This window comes from Chiloscyllium plagiosum, chromosome 48 (assembly GCF_004010195.1).
Source record: "Chiloscyllium plagiosum isolate BGI_BamShark_2017 chromosome 48, ASM401019v2, whole genome shotgun sequence".
NCBI lineage: Eukaryota > Metazoa > Chordata > Chondrichthyes > Orectolobiformes > Hemiscylliidae > Chiloscyllium > Chiloscyllium plagiosum.
In genome coordinates, this window is record NC_057757.1 from 4876323 (window position 1) to 4896916 (window position 20594).

At 46.1% G+C, this 20594-nt stretch overlaps 1 protein-coding gene across 1 annotated transcript; it reads left to right on the top strand.

Moving 5' to 3' along the window:
- Window positions 1-4200: 4200 nt before the first annotated feature.
- LOC122544335 (ribonuclease kappa-like) lies at window positions 4201-14018 on the top strand. The gene is made up of 3 exons (XM_043683516.1): window positions 4201-4333; window positions 9345-9424; window positions 12443-14018. The coding sequence occupies exons 1-3, from the start codon at window positions 4256-4258 to the stop codon at window positions 12585-12587; spliced, it is 303 nt and encodes a 100-aa protein (XP_043539451.1). The 5' UTR covers window positions 4201-4255; the 3' UTR covers window positions 12588-14018.
- Window positions 14019-20594: the final 6576 nt, after the last annotated feature.

Genomic DNA, 20594 nt, shown 5'->3' on the forward strand with positions numbered 1-20594 from the left:
ATCTGGGATAAGGTGGGGGGAGGGGAAATGAGGAAACTGTTGAGTATGCACAGAACTTGATTTGGAAGGTACTGTTGAAGGAGTCTTACAGAGTTGCTGTACTGCATCTTGATGGTATACATACGACACTGTGCGTCAGTGATGGAGAGAATGTTCAGTCATAATGGTACAACTCCTTATGCACATGGTGAGTAAAAGGGCAAAGTCAGCATAATCTTACCAGACCATAGGGCTGCTCTCTAATTTGAGAGTGACGACTGGTTGTGGCTGAATGTGAGAGTTCCCCCTGTTTCACGAGATAGGGGAGAGGTTAAGAAGGAGAGTCCTTCATGGTAACCTTAGCCTATAGAGGAATTGAACCCACTCTGTTGGCGTCACTGTGCTTTGCCAAAGGAGCGAACTGATCCACTACATGCTCAGTAGCTTTGTCAGAATGTTAGCGCTTATTATCATATTCTTAAATTTGTTCAGTTTTGTTTTGTTCTTTGTTTTGCTGTGTCTGAGTCTGTAAGGGTTAATATTTAATTAAGTGCAGTAAGCCCCACCCACTGTGATGATGTTACAGGGACTTGGTCTCAGTAAAGAAAGAAATTGTCTTGGATAGATTCAAGTCAGTGTATTTCTAACAGTTTGTGTCGTAACATAGGCCACGGTAACATAAATACCCGCAATAAACATACTATTGTTTCTTCAACAGACTGTTTTAATTTGGCCAAAAAATGAGTATCCTGAACCATACAAAATCACTTTGATCTTGATGCAACATACACATACAATATCCTTTCATAAGATGCAGGTGTCACTGGTCACCATTTCTTGCCTATCCCCAGTTACCTCTTCACCTGAGTGACCTGCTAGACCATTTCAGGGCAAAAGGTCAACCACATTGATGGGCTCTGGAGTCATGCATGGGCCAAATAGGGTAAGGACACTCAGTTTGCTTTTCTTTATATTTCTTTCTTTTACCTCTCTTGTCTCATTTGTTTGCTCTTCTATTTTATTTCATTTACCACTTGGTAAAGAACGTGGCTGTTTTGGCACGTTGGTGGCAGTGAGTGGACCCAGCAGAGCAGACTTAAGTAGGCCTCTTAGCATGGACTAAAGTGGCCCCAGCAGAGCAGACTTGGATAGGCCTGTGACCATAGACTAAAGTGGGCCCAGCAGAGCAGACTCAAGTAGGCTTGTTCATGTGGATTAAAGTGGGCTCAGAGAGCCGTCTCAAGTAGGCCTGGTAGTTTGGAGTAAATTGGGCCCAGCAGAGCGGACTCAAGTAGGCCTGTTGGCGTGGAGTAATGTGGGCTCAGCAGAGTGGACTCGAGTAGGCCTGTTAGTGTGGAGTAAATTGGGCCCAGCAGAGCAGACTTGAGTAGGCCTGTTCATGTGGACTAAAGTGGCCCCAGCAGAGCAGACTCGGGTAGGCCTATTACCGTGAACTAAAGTGGGCCCAGCAGAGCAGACTCAAGTAGTCTTGTTCATGTGGATTAAAGTGGGCTCAGAGAGCAGTCTCAAGTAAGCCTGTTAGTGTGGAGTAAATTGGGCCCAGCAGAGTGGACTCAAGTAGGCCTGTTGGTGTGGAGTAATGTGGGCTTAGCAGAGTGGACTCGAGTAGGCCTGTTCACGTGGACTAATGTGAGCCCAGCAGAGCAGACTCGAGTAGACCTGTTCACGTGGATTAAAGTGGGCTCAGCAGAGTGGACTCGAGTAGGCCTGTTAGCGTGAACTAATGTGGGCCCAGCAGAGCAGACTCGAGTAGGTCTGTTAGCGTGGACTAAAGTGGGTTCAGCAGAGTGGACTCGAGTAGGCCTGTTTGATTAGATTTTTTTTTAGATTACTTACAGCGTGGAAACAGGCCCTTCGGCCCAATAAGTCCACACTGACCCGCCGAAGTGCAACCCACCAAGACCCACTCCCCTACATTTACTCTTTCACCTAACACTATGGACAATTTAATATGGCCAATTCACCTAACCTGCACATTTTTGGATTGTGGGAGGAAACCGGAGCACTCGGAGGAAACCCACGCAGACACGGGGAGAATGTGCAAACTCCACACAGTCAGTCGCCTGAGGCGGGAATTGAACCTGGGCCTCTGGCGCTGTGAGGCAACAGTGCTAACCACTGTGCCACCATGTGTGGACTAATATGGGCCCAGCAGAGCAGACTCAAGTAGACCTGTTCATGTGGACTAAAGTGGACTCAGCAGAGTGGACTCGAGTAGGCCTGTTTGCGTGGACTAAAATGGAACCAGCAGAGCAGACTGGAGTAGGTCTGTTCATGTGGACTAATATGGTCCCAGCAGAGCAGACTCGAGTAGACCTGTTAGTGTGGACTAAAGTGGACCCAGCAGAGCAGACTTGAGTAGGCCCGATAGCGTGGATAAAGTGTGAACTTGTGGCAGTGGCCTTGGAAGCGAATTCCAGTGGCTTCTGCATCGTCGAGACAGCCCTAGCACTGACTGATGGCTGCTGCAGTGGAGGCAAGTTTGGGTTCTCAGCGACATCTCCTTCCAGTAGAGATTCATGGAATCGGTGGCAGAGGCAAGTTTGGACCCAATACTGGGCCCAGTGACATCAGCAGCGGCCGCATCATTGAGGTGAGGCCCGAAGTGGACTTATAGCAGCGGCAGCAGAGTCAGGTGTGGGTTGATGCAGTACCTGACAGTGTCTGCACTGGCGAGGACCAGTGAGGACTCAGTGGCAACAGTAAAGCTGAGATGATGCCGAAGAGTGACCAGTTTCCTTCCAGCAACAGTGGGGTGGCGAAGGAGACTCATGCCTGGCCACCAGTCCCATGACATAGCACTTAATAAGGAGGACGGTAAAGTTGGAGACTTCCTTTATCTCTTCTAAAAATCACACAACACCAAGTTATAATCCAACAGGTTTAATTGGAAGCACTAGCTTTCGGAGCGCTGCTCCTTCATCAGATGGTTGTCTTTATCTCTTCATTTTTCTGCCTTTTATAATTTATGTTTTGGTTTATTTTTCTGTGTTTTAAGATGGGGCTGGAGAGTGGGGGCACAATACAACAGTTTTCACAGTATTTTGAAAGAAGATACATGTGACAAGAAATCAATAAAGCAAATATTAATTGAATTTAAATTCCATTAGCCTGTGGTGGGATTTAAAACCGGTGCCCCCACACCATTAAACTGGGCCCTCAGGATTAGTAATTCTGCGATATTTGTTTACCACCTCCTTCACCAAAAGGGATACAGAATTGAGCTTGCAAACTCTGTCCATAACATTATTTTTCGTTGCTGCTTTCGGCTGGTTGTTCAAGTGCAGTCAGGGGATGAGTGGTTTAACAAGCGGAAAATCCCAGACCACTTTTTAGACCGAGCACAGGTCAATTTCGCACAAATCAGAGACAAGGAAACCAGAAAAAACAAACACACAAGATAGGCCCAAAATTCTGATTCACAAGACAGGGGGCACGGTGGCTCAGTGGTTAGCACTGCTGTCTCACAGCACTAGGGACCCGGGGTTTAATTCCACATTCTCCCCGCGTCTGTGTGGGTTTCCTCTGGGTGCTCCAGTTTCCTCCCACAGTCCAAAGATGTGCCAAGCTAAATTGCCAAAAATGTTAAGGGCATTAGTAGGTTAGGTGCATTAGTCAGGGGTAAACGTAGCGGAAGGGGTCTGGGTGGGTTACTCCTCAGAGGGCTGGTTGGGCCGAAGGGCCGAAGGGCCTGTTTCCACACTGGAGGGAATCTAATCCAATCTAAAACCTTAATGAGGATGTGTTAGATCAAATGAAATACATTAAAATGCTCATACTAGGTCAAACTAGAATTTTGATCTATAGATCAACGTTATTGTTCAAAACGTGAACAGTAACAAATATTAAAATTTGAGTAAAATATATAAAATTATTAAAAAAAATTCATAGCGTTGACCCAACACCGTTGTTTCAAAGAAACATCACAGGACAGCTCGTTTGATCATGTGATCCAACATCGCCTCAACCACTTTGCAGACAGGGAAAGGGGCGATAAGACTCAGTTCATCAACATTTTAGAAAGAAAGGTCAGTCCGTTATTAGGTAAATTGATATAAAATTGAAATATTGAAATTTGTAGAGTTATGTTTGTGAAACATCTGCTTGTTTGTCTTTTTTTCCCCTGTGGTGTTTGTTCCATCAGTGTCCACCAACCCTATTTGTCAGTGGACGGTGCCGGGTTCGATACATTTCACAATCAGCTGGAGCTGGTAACATTTCTCTTCTGGAAGAGGCTGGACCTGGGAGCGAGGAGATGGCTTCCTTACTCTGCTGTGGCCCTAAGCTGGCAGCTTGTGGAATTGTCCTCAGTATTTGGGGAGTGATTATGTTGGTGAGTCTAAATCGTTGCCAGTACTGGGGTGGTGGTGCAGAAGGACTAAAGGGGAGCAAGGCTTCTGTCAGCTTCATCTGAAATGGGCCTGGTTTCCCCTTACTTCCATTCCTGGGACTCCCCTTGGTGAGAATCTGGTGATGGAGCTGGGGAGGGGTTTTGGTTGGTTAGGGTCAACTGTGAGAGGCTGTGTTGAAAAGCTACAGAAGGTGTGTGGGCTAGAAAAGGAAGGTAGAGAGGGTCAGAGAGAAATCAGGGAAGGAGGGAGGGAGAGAGTTGGTTTTGATACAGAGAAAATGTCGGGGTGGGAGAAAGTATAGTGAGATAAATGAGAGGAAATGGGTGAAGGGCAGAAAATATATTGAATGAGATGTGTGTGTATGAGAGGAGAGACAGTCATATACTATTACAGACAGGAGTTTGAGAGCTCAAGAGATGGGTAGAGTGTGTGGGTGCATCTTTGTTAGCTCCATTTTAAAGTTTTCATTATCAGGTTGAACATTTTAGCTGCTCATGCTGGGTAAATCTATACCAAAGGCTTGGGCATTGCTATCCAGGTTTTTCTGGAGGTCAGTTGTAGAAATAGAATTAGATTTTACTATCAAGTGTATTCACGTGTCAGAATACAGGAGCACAGTGACAAGTATGCAAAGTTGTCATTCTGTGGTGCCATTCTTGCTTAGCACATAAACTTGTGATGCTACCTCTTGTGATAATCTCCATTGTTAGGGCACGTTGTATCATCTACAGACAGCTGTTGCTTAGTTCTGTGCTTTCAGTTTGCTGTGTGGGGGAGGTGTTCTTGCATTGCATACTCATATTCTGTGGCTCTTTGTCAAATAGATCTAGCTTATTGTGCGTTTTTTAAAAATTGTGACGTGACCACTTTGGCAGACCCTGATGTCACGAAGAGTGATATATCAATGCAGGATTGTATCCTCTGACTACTGCTGAGATTCCTCCTCAGTCATGCTCCATTCCCGTCTTCGATATTAGCTAAGCTGTTGGGGTTGTGGAGGATGTCATGCCAACCCGAGGCAAGGACATGTGTGGATTTAGTTGTGGAGATTGAATGGTGAACAGGAATTATTAGTCCCAGTGTCACTTACTGATCCTGAACTGGTGTTCATCAGAGCTGGCCAGTTGAGGCCAGGTTCTGGGAACAAAACTGATGAACTAGTCTGTGCTAGATCTCAACGTGATGTGTTCAGTCAGTAATGCCTATGTCTAACAACAATATATTCTGTTTATGACATACCTTTGACACAGGAAAATGTCTTGCTTCCTTCACAGGAGTGTAAGCAAACAAAATGTAAATAACCAGTGTCATCCGGCACTTTTTTTCTGGTCTCCCTGCTGTAGGAAGGATGTTGTGAAACTTGAAAGGGTTCAGAAAAGATTTGCGAGGATGTTGGCAGGGTTGGAGAGTTTGAGCTATAGGGAGAGGCTGAATAGGCTGGGGCTGTTTTCGCTGGAGCATTAGAGGCTGAGGGGTGACCTTTATAGAGGCTTGTAAAATCATGAGGGGCATGGATAGGGTAAACAGAAGGTCTTTTCTGGGGTGGGGGGAGTCCAGAACTGGAGGTCATAGGTTTAGGGTGAGGGGGAAATGCTTAAAAGGGATTTAAGGGGCAACTTTTTCATGCAGAGGGTGGTGCGTGTATGGAATGAGCTGCCAGAGGAAGTGGTGGAGGCTGGTACAATTGCAACAATTTAAAAGGCATCTGGATGGATACATGAATAGGAAGGGTTTGGAGGGATATGGGCCGGATGCTGGCTAATGGGACTAGATTAGGTTGGGATATCTGCTCAGCATGGATGAGTTGGACTGAAAGGTCTGTTTCTGTGCTGTATAGTTCTATGACGCCATGTTCTTTCGCCAATTAGTGGTGACCTGTTCTGAAGGTAGTGGGAGGAGCATTTTGGGTCGGTTTCAAATTATGTCAAATGTATGCTTTTTTCAAAGCCCCTCCCCAGACAGGCTTTGTCTTTGTAACATTAGTTTGTGTTCTTTAATTTCTGCTCCCTCGTCGTGGCTGTATATGGTCACCAAGGAGACAGTCAACCTCCAGATGACAGGTCCTTGAGGGATTGTGTGGATTGGACAGGCACACTGGAAGAGACAAGCAAAATCAGAAAGCTTGGCCAGACAGAAGGGGGATAGCACGTGGGCTTGAAGTTCCCTGTTTATCCATCTTTTTGGCTAAGGTTTTCTTTAAGCTCTAAAGGCACCTGGGAGTATGGGGAGAAGGCTGCAATGTGGTATTGAGATGGAGAATTGGCCATAATCATATTGAATGGCAAAGGGGGCTTGAAGGAGTAAGGTGATCTATTCCTGCTCCTCGTTCCTACAGATTCATACAGAATGGATACAGACCCTTTGGTCCAACCAGTCCATGCTGGCCATAATCCCAAACTAAACTAGCCCCCACCTGCCTTCTCCTGGCCTATATCCCTCCAAACATTTCTTATTCGTGTGTTTGTCCAAATGTCTTTTGAATGTGGTAACTGTACTCGCATCCACCATTTCCCCGGAAGTTGATTCCCCACACGAACTACTGTGTATGTTTTAAAATAAATGCCCCCTCTGTCTTTTTTAAATCTTTCTCTTCTCATCTTAAAACTATGCCCCCTCGTCTTGTAATCCCCCACCCTAGGGAAAAGACACCTGCCGTTCACCTTATCTGTATCCCTCATGACTTTATAAACTTCTTTAAGATCATCCCTCAGCCTCCTGCACTCCAGTTTTAAAGTCCCAGCCTCTTCTTATACATCAAACCCTCCAAATCCGGCTACATGTTGGTAACTTTTTTTCTGACCCTTCTATTGCTTAATTTCCTTCCTATAGCTGGGTGACAAGATCTGGTCACAGTATACCTCACCAACATCCTGTACAGCCTCAACATAATACATATCTTTCTAATCCGGGTGCTAAGCTAATCCTGACAGTTAATTCAAGGCTTACCTAGTTAGGCCTCCTTTCAACAACAGTGTCACTTTGCCACCTCAAGCCAGAAATCCCAAAGTTGAGATCAGGACCCTGAGTCAGTTTGTGGAATTATGCGGTATAGCAAGGCCGTTCAGCCTGTCAAGTTTGCATGGCTAGAAAAAGTACTCTTAATCTATCCTTGGCCCACTTTCTATTGCACATGGGCTGGAATTTGGGAGAAGTAGCTGTCACTGAGTTAGAACCACTGTGCCCACATCACTCCCCTCACCTCTGTCCAAGGCTCCAAAGGAACCTTCCACATCCGTCAGAGATTTACCTGCACTTCCACATACGTCATTTACCGTGTCCTTTGCTCCTGTTGTGATCTCAACTACATTGGGGAGACAGGATGCCTACTCTCAGAACGTTTCAGAGAACGTCTCTGGGACACCCGCACCAACCAACCCCACTGCCCTGTGGCTGAACACTTTAACTCCCCCTCCTACTCCCCCAAGGACATGCAGGTCCTGGGCCACCTCCGCCACCAAACCCTTACCATTCCCTGGAGGAAGAACACTTCATCTTCTGCCTTGGGACCCTCCAACCACGTGGGAACAATGTGAATTTCACCAGTTTCCTCATTTCCCCTCCCAGATCGAGCCTTCCAACTTGGCGCCACCTCCAGATGTCCAAGTTCTTTCCCACCTATCCGCTCCACCCTCCTCTCCGACCTGTCACCTTCACCCCACCTCTGTCTACCTATCACATTCTCAGCAACTTTCCCCATCCCTCCCCATTTATCTCTCAGCCCCTGTGGCCCATAAGCCTTCTTCCTGATGAAGGGCTTATGCCTGAAACATTGATTCTCTTGCTGCTCGGATGCCGCCTGACCTGCTGTGCATGGTCCCTCAGTCCCCACTCTGTCTGGTCTCCCCAAAGGGGTCACAGCAATTTTTCAAACCTCAAAATGGGATCATGGTGTGAAAATGTTTGGGGAGCTCAGCTTTGGAGTCCTTTTTTTTATTGAGAGATTTCTTCATGAGACAGCAACATCCCCCACCTGCCTAATCCCTGTATGTAAATGTTGCACCTGCTGACCAGGGAAAGAAATATTCATGTGGCGCTGTTCATTTTCCCCAAAACTGCATCTTCCATGAAGCCCATGACTGGAACATCCTGGGGTCATAAGGCAGGGAAAAGCACAACTAGAAGAGAACAAAAGTTCTTTGACAACTATGGAGGAAATTGGAATGGGCTGTGATTTTGAGCAGGAGAGGGATTTGGACAAAGGTGTTAGAGGAGGACGATTGAGTGTGAGGAAGAATGTTTGGTTTGTTTTTTAAGCATTGAATGATAAATGACCTGGAACTCTGTCTCCGTGTGCAAGCAGTGGTGATGCATGAGCTCAAAGGGAAATGTGATGGACACTTCAAGGTTCACTACCGTGATCCCTGCTATGGATGGATTATCTTTTGAGTAAAGGTTAAACAGGTTGGGATTTTACTCATCGGAGTTTAGAAGAATGAGTGGTGATCTCATTGAAACATTGGATTCTTAAGAGTCTTGCCAGAGAGGATGTTTCACTCCTGGGAGAGTCTAGGACCAGAGAGCATGGTCTCCGAATAATGGGGTGCCAATTTAAGACAGTGGCAAGCAGTTTCTTCCCTGAAGATTTGAGAGTCTTTGGAACTCCTTGCCACAGAGCTGTTGGAGTGGAGTCCTTGTGTATATTGAAGGCTGAGATAGATTCTTGATCAACCGGGGAATCAAGGGTTATGGAGAAAGAGCGCGAAAGTGGACGTGAGGAACGTCAGGTCAGCCGTGATCCTATTGAATGGCAGGATAGGCTCAAGGACCCTCCAGTTCCTATATCTTTTGGTCTCAGGCAATAAAGAGGTAGGGCCAGTGATGAAAAGAGCAGGAGTACGTAAATAAATAACCTAAAGTGGGCTGGCATGGACTCAATGGGCCAAACTGTTTGTGAGGACTCTGACTCCAGTGTTATGTGGCGTGCTCTGTGCGGTGGACGGTTAAAGGCGATGCTGTTCTGTTTTCAAACCTGTCTTCAACATCATGTTCCAGGTCCTGCTGGGAATCTTCTTCAACATCCACTCGGCTGTTCTGATTGAAGATGTTCCCTTAACTGAGGAGGACTTTACCACGTGAGTGTGTGTTCAGGGGAGGGTAGCGATGAAGGGTGCAGTCGGACGGCCAGTGATCGGGTTGAACCCGGCCGCGTGTGTTCTGCTCACCAATGGATGTATAAGCTCACTATCAGCACCTTCTTGAGGCAATAAATGCCAGTGACCTCCCCATACCCCGCCCGCCCAACCTCGCCAAACATGTCTGAGAACAAATTCCAATATTTTAAAATAAAGGGGTAGAAGTTAGATATCTGTAAATAAAAATTAAGATTTTTAAGGTGCTGTATGAATCCAGCTTTCCAAGAAAGTTATTAGTAAGGATATATTGGGATAAGTGAGCTTGGTCTGAGTGCTAGAAGATCGGTATGCAAGAGTAAGCCACTTAGCCCACTGAATCTGCTGCAGCATTCATGGCTGATCTAATAATCCATAACTCCACTTTTTTGCCTTATTCCCTTACTGAGTAAAAATGTCTATCTTAGCTTAATGGGGGCAACATGGTGGCTCATTGGTTAGCACTGCTACCCCACAGTGCTAGGGACCCGGATTCAATTCAAGCCTCGGGCGACTGTCTATGTGGAGTTTACATGTTCTCCCCATGTCTGTGTGGGTTTCCTCCCATAGTCCGGAGATGTGCAGGTTATGGGGAAGGGACGTACTAAATTGCAGTAGTGTCCAGAGATGTGCAGGCTAGGTGGGTAGCCATGGGGAAATGTGAGATTACAAGGATAGGATGGGATGCTCTTCGAGGGTCAGTGCAGAATGGATGGACTTAAATGGCCTCTATCTGCACTGTAGGGCTTCTATGATTTTTATAATGGCTCAACCTTGATAATAAAGAATTCTGCAGATTGACTCCCTTCCTGAGAGAAGAAATTTGTCTCCAATCTGCCCAAACTGGGCCACCCCTTACTCAGAGATTATGCCCTCTGGTCCTAGACTCTTCCACAAGGAGAAACAACTTTTCAGTATGTGTAGGTTTGTAGGACAGCCTTTCAAGGTGGAGAGGTTTAGGTAGGCCAAGGACTGAGGCAGCTAAAGGCTCAGCTGCTGATGATGGGGTGAATAAAACCATGGAGGCTCCTGATCACAACTAGAGGAGCACAGATCTCCAGGTCAGAGAAGACTGCAGAGATGGTGAGTGGGTGAGGGGTCATGGAGGGATGTGAAAAAATGGACGAGAGCATGAGAAATGAGATGTTACTTATGCTAATGCTGGTTAATGAGTTCAGTGGTCAATGGGTGAACAGGATCTTATGCAGGTAAACGGTGGTTATGGAGGACACGATGTAGGATTGCCGCTGTTGATTCTTGTTTGTGAAATTGTGTTAATTCTGAACTCAAAATGGATGAGAGGCCTGGAGAGTGTTCAATGCAAGTTTAATGGAAGGATACTGGGGTTTTGAAGTTAGATTGATGACAGGTCCAACAGATGTAGCTTGTATTTCCTTGACTCTAGAAGATCAAGGAATGAACAAATAAAGATTTTAAACGATTAAAAATATGGCTTGTTTAATGGAGAGGAAATATGGCATTTGATGGAGGTAGTTTAAATCAAAAAGGGCCTAACCTAATAAAAGCAAGATACAGCAGATGCTGGGAATATGATTGAAAACACAAACAATGCTGTGAAAACTCAGTAGGTCTGGGGATTGAGAAACAGTTAACGTTGCGAGTCTAGTATGATTCTTTGTCAACATGAAATCTTAAGGTAGGAACTTGGGTTAGAGGGTGAATGTATTTCTTTGCAGAGGATGGTATCTAGTCTGGAATGCTGTTGTCTGCCCCTAGTCTCCTAAAAAGCCATGAATGTTAGGGAAAGTTCAGCAAAGGAATGTGAAGGGAGAATGGGTAGGTGAAGTGGCTATATTTGGAAGACTGCATATAATTCTGGTCACCCTGCTCCAGGTAGGATGTTGTTAAACAAGAAAGGGTGCAGAAAAATTTTACAAGGATGAAGCCAGGACTGGAGGGGTTGAGTTAGATCGTAGAATCCCTACAGTATGGAAACAGGCCATTTGGCCCAACAAGTCTACACTGACCCTCTGAAGAGTATCCCACCCAGACCCAGACTACTCTACATTTACCCCTGACTAATGCACTTAACCTACACACCCCTGAACACTATGGCACAATTTAGCATTCACCTAACCTGCGCACACTTTGACTGTGGGAGGAAACCAGAGTACCCGGAGTAAACCCATGCAGACACTGGGTGAATGTGAAAAATCCACAGCCTGAGGCGGGAATTGAACCCAGGTCCCTGGTGCTGAGGCAGCAGTGATAACCACTGAGCCACCGTGCCACCCTTGTATAAGGAGAGACGGGATGGGCTGGAACTTTTTTGCCCCTGGAGCATTGGAGGCTGAAGGGTGATCTTACGTCGGGTTTATAAAATCATGAGGGGCCTGGATAGGGTGAATAGTTGCGGTAATCTTCAGGTTATGAGAGTCCAAAACTAGAAGGCAGAGGTTTAAGGTGAGAAGGGAAAGATTTAAAAGGGACCTGACAGGTAGCTTTTTCTCGTGTGTGTGTGTGTGTGTGTGTGTTGAGCAGCCAGAGGACGCTGTAGAGGCTGGTACAATTACAACATTTAAAATTCATCTGGATGGGTACTTGAATGGAAAAGGTTTAGAGGCATATGGAAGAAATGCAGGCAAATGACTTTAGTTTACTTTGGGCAAAACCAGTTGGCATGAATGAATTGGATCGAATGGTCTTTTTCTGTACTCTAAGACTCTATGTATCATACCCATGACCCTATGTAAATTGGCCATGGGAGGTGGGGCAGGCTAGAGGGGCTGAATGGCCCACTTGAATTCCTGTGGTGAAGTAGTTTCACAGAAAGGGGTTAATCTCTTTGAGAATGGACACAAAGGGGCCAAATGTGTCATGGGAGGAGGGGTGGTGAGGTTTGGGGATGGAAAGAGGGGTAGTGTCGTGAAGCCATAGAACGAGGGGACATGCAATGTTTAAAATTTGAGCTCGACGTTTTGTGTCTAACCGGTTCCTTGCGGTTTTGTGATCCACTGGCAGTACTGACGCCCCACAGAGAATCTACCGAATCTATGAGCAAGTCAGCTACAACTGCTTCATTGCGGCTGGAATCTACATCGTGCTGGGAGGATTCTCCTTCTGTCAGATCCGACTTAACAAACGCAAGGAATACTTGGTGCGCTAATCCATCTCGTTATTTATTGAAATTGTCGCCGTCCTCTCCTCTAAGCAATCATTTTAAATGTTCAAAGACATCTCTTTCCAATCAACTGTTTAAACAAAAATAAAATTGCACTTTGAAATTTAAATGACGTATTGCTGGTGGCGGTGGGTGGCGACTGAGATGTTTGAATAAATGTTACAAGGTGTCTGTTTGCAAACTCTTTCTTATGGGACCCTCTTGTTGAGAGATTTTTTTTTCACCTCCCTCTGGATTCCTTCCAAGTTTTTCATTGTCCAAGATTCGTCCTAAAATGGCCAAATGCAAACCACGTCTAACCTGGTAGTATTTTGAAGTCTGGTGATGTCAAAGCTATTTTGTTGGCGGAGTGGGTGAGGTCAGGATGAGGTCTGTTGTTGAAACTGTGAAAGCATAGTTTGTCTTTCCAGACACTCTGTTCCTGTGAAGAAATGTAACCTGTTTGCTGGCAGGACTGCTGTGGCACTCTGAGTCATGGAGTTGGGGGTTAGTGGGGAGGGGAAGATTCTCCCTCAGAACTTTGGGGACGACCACCACCATTGATTCGCATTAAAGCAAAATATGGCAGATTCTTAAGTCTGAAGTTTCTAAAACAAAAACCATGAAGTTCTGGAGAAACTCCACAGGTCTGGAAGCATCAGTGGACAGAGAAACAGTCTGGTATGACTCCTCTTCAATTCCAAAGAAAAATCCTGCTGGACTCAACATTAAGTCTGTTTCTGTTGACACGTGCTTAACAGACCTGTTCTGTCTCCACAGATGCTTACCAGACCTGATGAAAACTCTCCAGTACTTTGTCATTAGTAAGTTAGATGCCTGTAGCATTCTGTAGGTGGTGTACTCTTGTTGCTTTGGAGGTCGGCCTGCTTGGAGCTGGACAAAAGCTCATAGGCTTAATCATTGCTAAATGAGACCAAGGAAATTACCCTGGTCATCTTTCACCCCTAACTTCTGTCCTGAGGACCAAAACGAATCTTGCAAAGGAAGTGCAGGCAAAGCAAGGAGATGGACTGTGGCTTCTGTTGTCTGAGGAAAATTGTAATTTTTTTTTAAACAATTTCTAACGTTGCTGATATAGAAGAGGGAGGGGAAACATTGCTTGTCTTGCAAGTCAGTCAGTGCCAGCCATTGACTCATCCGGATTTGTTTAGTGAGTGATTTCAGGAGATTCCCGTTTCCTTTCCTTTCCAATCCCATTCGTTCATGACCAATTTTTCATAGCAGAAGTCCACAAATATTAATGGAGGACCCTGAGTCACAAGGCCCTGTCTGTTCATGAGAAACTTATTGTTTTTGTCCTTTATTTTTGGAATTATAAATTGAGTTGTTTTTTTTGTGTTGATGTAACTAATGCAGAAAACAGATGTAAATGATCCATTATTTGAAATTTTAGAACAATAAAATGGATGAAATTCAGGGCTCTTTTTGAGTTGTCTTTTTTTTTCCACTTTTCATGACTCTAAAGAAAGTCTGATTGTGTTTCATTACACAATTGTGAATCTTGGTTAGAAACAATAAAACTGCAGAGGCTGGAATCCAAAGTAGAGGGGCAGGAGACTGGAAGAACACAGCAAGTCAGGCAGTATCAGGAGGTGCAGGAGTCGACGTTTTGGGTGTAACCCTTTGTCAAGGCTAGCGCGCCCTGAAGTTCTTCCGGCTTCCTGCCTGTCCACAATCGTGAAACTTGGCTGTAACGTAACTAAATAATGTGCCTGGCAGTTACTTGTCAATCATCATTAATGAATACCCTCAAAAGGGACGTCGTAACCGAAAACACAAATCTCAAAAGCAACTTGGTGATTTAAATTAAAATGCCATTTTGTGGGATCATGATTACCACTGTGCAGCAAGAGCCTGTGCAGTACATGTCCTTGCCTTTGTACTTTTGGAGGCCTGAGTTCAAATCCCACCTGCAGACATGAGGTGTTATGTTGGAGGGGGAGGACATTCAGCCCACTGTGCTGCACTGGCTTGTTAAATGAGCATCATTACCTAGTGCCAATATCCTGTTTTTGCCCTCCCATATTTTTGCACGTTACTCTTTTTTACTCATTACACTAGCAGAGTCATTGGGGACATTTAAGCGACTGCTGGACGTGCACATGGAAAGCAGAGTTGAAGGGTGTGTGTAGGTTAAGTTACTATATTTTACATTAGGATTAAACCTTGGTACAACATTGTGGGCCAAAGGGCCTGTTCTGTGCTGTACTGTTCTATGTTCTTTTTAAAATCTATTGCCCTCTTGAATGCCCTCAACCTACCTCTACCTCCAGGCAGCGCATTCCACATCTTAACTACTCACTTTTCGTTAGTTTACCCTTGTTGCTTTAGTGGATCACGTCTAATCTATGTGCTCTCATTTTTGTTCCTTTTTACCAGAAGGAATAGTTTCTCCCTATCGACTTGATTCAGCCCGTTCGTGATTACGAAACCTCTATCAAATCTCTACTCTGCCTTCTCTCTAAGGAGAACAGTCCATTTCAATCTATCCTCGTGACTGAAGTTCTCATCCTTTGGGTCATTTTAAGGGGAGGTAATGGCCTGGCGGCACTAGTACTGGCCTGTTAATTCGGAGATTAGGAGATAGTGGGGACTACAGATGCTCGATTAAATCAGGGTTGATGAAGCGTGGTGTTCAAAAAGGTACAGCAGGTCAGGCAGCATCCGAGAAGCAAGAGAGTCAATGTTTCAGGCGGGTCTCTTCAGGACTGGGGAAGGGAGGTTGGGGCTAGGGGAAAGGTAGTTGATAGGTCAGTGGGAAGGGTGGCGTGGATAGGAGGAAGGAAGATTGACAGATAGGTTAGGTCAGAAGGTCAACAGAGTTGGAGGGTTGGATCTAGGGGGGTGAGGGGGGGAGAGATTTGGAAACGCTGAATTCAATGTTCATGCCATATGGTTGTTGGCTCCTGAGGTAGAAGATGGAGTGTTCTCCAGTTTGCAGGTGGCCTTGTGTCGATGCTGGAGGTGGCCCAGAATGGACATGTCCTGAGGGGAGTGATAGGGGGAGTTGAAGTGGTTGGCCATGGGAAGGTGGGGTTGGTTGGTGCATACGGACCAGAGATGTTCCCTGAACCATTCTGAGAGTCTGCGCTTGGTCTCTCCGATGTTGAGGAGACCACAGCGAGAGCACTGGATACAGTAGAGGAGGTTGGAGGATGTGAAGAAGGGTCCTGCCCGAAACGTTGACACTCTCGCTCCTCAGATGCTGCCTGACATGCTGTGCCATTTCTAGGGCCGTGCTCCATCAACTCTGTTAAGCCAGAGACCCAGATAACGTTCTGGGGACTCCGGTTTGAACCCTGCCACAGGAGATGGTGGAATTTGAATTAGATTTTTAAAAAATCTGGATTTAAGAGTCTAATGATGACCATTATCCACTGCCAATTGCTGGGAAAAACCCATCTGGTTCACTAATGTCCTTTCGGGAAGGAAACTGTCCTCACGTGACTCCAGACCCACAGCCAATGTGGTTGACACTTAATTGCCCTTTAGGGATGGTAATAAATGCCAGCCAAGCCAGTGATGCCCTCATCCTGTGAATGAATTAAAAAAAAATACTTGTAAACTGCATCTTTATTCTCTCCAATGTGTTCGCATTCATCCGATAATATAACGCCTAGAACATTACACAATACTCGAACTGAAGTGTGTTAAGTGTCTTGTACAAGTTCAATACCACCCCCTTGCACTATGCCTTTATTAATAGAGCAGGAGAACACTATATCCTTTCCTTATTGCTCTCCAGAATTTCCACCTGACAGATCGCTTTTAAAGATTTGTGCACATATATCTCTGCCCAGGTCCCTCTACTCCTGCACCCCTTTAGAATTGTACCATCTATTTTATATTGTTTTCAGCATACCTAGGAAAGCCATACACACTGATTAGATACTCAACTACAGGAGCAATCATCCCAACACCCACAAAGGGAGCTGCATCAGGACACATTTAAATAAGCCACAACACACAGCAGCACCCAGGGAGTACGCGGAGCAGAGGAAAAACACCTATACAATGTATTCTGGAACAACGGGTACTCGATAAGTGCAGTCTGCTGATTCCTGCACAACAGACCAAAATAAGAAGACACCACACGCCCAGAGACTCTGCCATCTTGCCATACATTAAAGGCATCTCGGAGATGACAACCAGATTACTCCGGCCCCTAGGCATCATGGTAGCCCACAAAGCTACCCCCACACTGAAACAGCTCCTGATGAATTTAAAGGACCCCATACCAACAACCAGCAGAACACCATATACAAAATACCCTGAACAAATATTACATTGGACAGACGGGCAGGAAACTAGCCACCAGGATACATGAGCACCAACTAGCCACCAAAAGATATGATCAACTATCACTAGTATCCACACACAGAGACAAAGAGGGACACTAGTTCGAGTGGGACCGTACATCCATCCTGGGACAGGCTAAACAAAGACACGCACGGGAATTCCTAGAGGCCTGGCTTTCAAACTGGAACTCCATTAACAAACACATCGATTTGGACCCCATTTACCAATCTCTCAGCAAAAGAACTGGAAGTGTTATCACCCACCACAACAGACCAAGACACACCAATAGCACGTGGGTCAGAACACCAGCGCTTCATCGGAGGCTCACTGATGATAGTACTGAGCATGGTGACGAAACGTCTGAGAACAAATCTCGCAGCTCAGCAAGCAAACGTACAACGAGATTGCCTTCCAATGTTCATCCAACCTGTGTAATACACAGGTAATGGAAAATATATATGTACACCAGCACTGGCAGTGCCTACTGGCCACAGAACCCAGTAATGTCTCTTCCATCGGGCAGAAAATACAGAACCTTCAACACACACACCAACAGGTTCAAGAACAGCTTCTTCCCTGCTGTTATTAGAGTGACGAATGGAGTCTCTAACTTCAATTAATGTTGATCTTGCATTGTACACTTCCTGCGGAATCCTGAAGAAGGGCTTATGCCCGAAACGTCGATTCTCCTGCTCCTTGGATGCTGCCTGACCTGCTGCGCTTTTCCAGTAACACATTTTCAGCTCTGATCAAACACCCTACGACCCGTATGTTCTTGTTTGCTATGACTTTCCTGTACTGCTCGCAAATCAAAACTTTTCACTGTCTGTGTGGAGTTTGCACATTCTCCCTGTGTCTGCATGGGTTTCCTCCAGGTGCTCTGGTTTCCTGCCACAGTCCAAGGCTGAGCAGGTTAGGTGAATTGGCCATGCTAAATTGTCCATAGTGTTCAGGGATGTGTAGGTTAGGTGCACTAGTAATAAGATAGGGGAATGGGTCTGGGTGGGATACTCTTTAGAGGGTTGGTGTGGACTTGTTGGGACAAATGGCCTGTTTCCACACTGTAGGGATTCTATGATTAGGTACATGTGACTACGATAAATCAAATCAAATCAACATCCAAAGCGTACAGTGAGCACCGAATGCTCCCTCTCCAAGGACATACAGGTGGGATGTGCAGGGAGAATGCGAGGACTGCAGATGCTGAACATCAGAGTTGAAGAGTGTGGTGCTGGAAATGCACAGCCGGTCAGGCAGCATCCAAGGAGCGGAAGAATCGACATTTCGGGCATAAGCCCTCAGGAATGAGGCTTGTGGGCCAAGGGAGCTGAGAGATAAATGGAAAGGAGGTGAACCTGGGGAGGTAGGCAGCTGGGAATGCGATAGGTAGATGAAGGTGAGGGTGAATGTGATAGGTTGGAGAGGAGGGTGAAGCAGATAGGTGGGAAGGAAGGTAGACAGGGAGGACCGTTCTAGAGTGTGGTGCCAATTTTGATGGTTGGGATTGGGATAAGGTGAGGGAAGGGGAAATGGGAAACAGGGGAAATAGGAAACTGGTGAAATCCACATTAATCCCATGTGGTTGGAGGGTCCCATGGTGGAAGAGGAGGTATTCTTTCTTCAGGCATTGGATGGTTAGGGTTTGGTGACGGAGGAGGCCTAGGACCTGCATGTCCTTGGCGGAGTGGGAGAGGGAGTTAAAGTGTATAGCCACATGGCGGTGGAGTTGGTTAGTGCAGGTGTCCCAGAGATGTTCTCAGAAATGATCTGCAACTTGGCGTTCCGTCTCCCCAGGGTAGAGGATACCACATGTGTACAGTGGATAACATGTGTGGAAGGAGAGGTACATTTCTTTTGGATGTGGAAGGATCCTTTAGGGCCTTGGCTGGAGGTGAGGGGGGTGGTGTGAGCATAGGTTTTGCACATCTTGCAGTGGCAGGGGATGTGCAGCCAGGAATGAGAAGCTGGCAGTGAGGTTAGGATGCCCCCTTCCGCTAATTGGTTACCTGCCAATAGCCAGGCCCATATCTAACATAATAAGATAGTGGGAACAGGTAAACATTGTCAATGAAACAAAGAGTTACTTTCTGAAGGAAAATTAAGCATAAAATGTCATTGAAAAAAATGCCAGCACTTTATAAATATTCTACAAGATAACTGAACAACTTGCCATACCAGGTTGCCAACTCTGGTTGGAGAGAATAAAAAAACACAGCAGATGCTGGAATCCAAAATAGACAGGCTGGAAGAACACAGCAAACTAGGCAGCATCAGGAGGTGGAGAAGTCGATGTTTCGGGTGTATTCCTTCTTTAGGACTGGGGATGGGTACAGGGGGAGCTGCAGATAAAGGGGGTGGTGGGGAGGAGGATGGTGAAGTGGGGATAGGTGAAGGCAGGTAGCAGGTACGACCTGGTTGGTCAGTGGGAGGAATGGTGGCAGGCAGCAATGGAAATGAGTTGGTGGGGCTGGAAAAGAAGTTGTGGGATGGGAGGGAGATTATTTGAAATTGGAGAATTCAATGTTGGGTCCTTCAGGCTGTAGGCTGCCCAAGCGGGCAAGCGGAAGATGAGTCGCTGTTCCTCCATTTTACAGTTTGGTTTGTTGTGGCAATGGAGGAGACCAAGGATGGTCATGATTTGGAGATGCCGGTGTTGGACTGGGGTGTACAAAGTTAAAAATCACACAACACCAGGTGATAGTCCAACACGCTTAATTGGAAGCACACTAGAAAGGGAATTAAAATGGGGAATCCCATCAGCCCCTGCAGGCCCAGTTGACATGCTAGGCTAAATGTGCCCTAGGTTTATGTTTGATCTCCCCAATTTAGAGAACACCACTTCTAGAGCACCTAATGCACTACACATGGTTTGAAGAGAAGCATCTGAACTCTGGTTGCCCGTCTTCCTAAATGGTTGTCAATCACTTCCGGCCTTCAATCGATCTGTCCACGTTCTACCCCTATTGGTTTACAGAGACGTCAATCATTTCCTGAACCCGCCGTCCGTCAGCTTTTTCCCATTGGTCCATACATCTCCAGTGACGTTTAGAAACTGGATTGGTGAATGAAGGGGCGGGTCGGCTTTTTCTTGTAGATTGACATGCAGAGCCACCAACCATTCGGCGCAGAGTGCCAGTTTGACCGTTGATTGACGTGTGGACGCGCTGAGAGGGCGGGATCTAATTATTGACGGATCGCGCGGTTGGTCAATCGGTGAGGAAGAGCGAGTCCAACGGTGACGGGTCCCCAAGCAGAATAGCGGCCTCAATCTTGATCGACGTGCAGTCCAACCAATGTAGAACAGGATCGGGATGATCAGCATCCAATGGAAATGGAATATCTTGGAAAGGGCGGGATTGACTCTCTCGCTGGATGGGGGAGGGGGTGAGAATTGATTGACATTTGCCAAGGCCAATCGAATGAGCGATGTGACAAAGCCTTCGATGAAAATGAAGCAGAATTGAAGGCGGGATTAGGAAGGGGGGCACAAACAGAAATTGGTAAACCCAGCAGGTCTCGCAGCATCTGTGTAGTGAAAAGAAGGGTTAATATTTCGGGTTCAGTGACATTTTTTTCTGAAGAAGGAATGGACGCTATTTGACTCACGTTGCCGCCCATTCGTGACTTGACCGGAGACGGTTTGTCGATCGAGGGGGGGGATTATGCGCATTGTTGATTGTCATCGGCACTGAC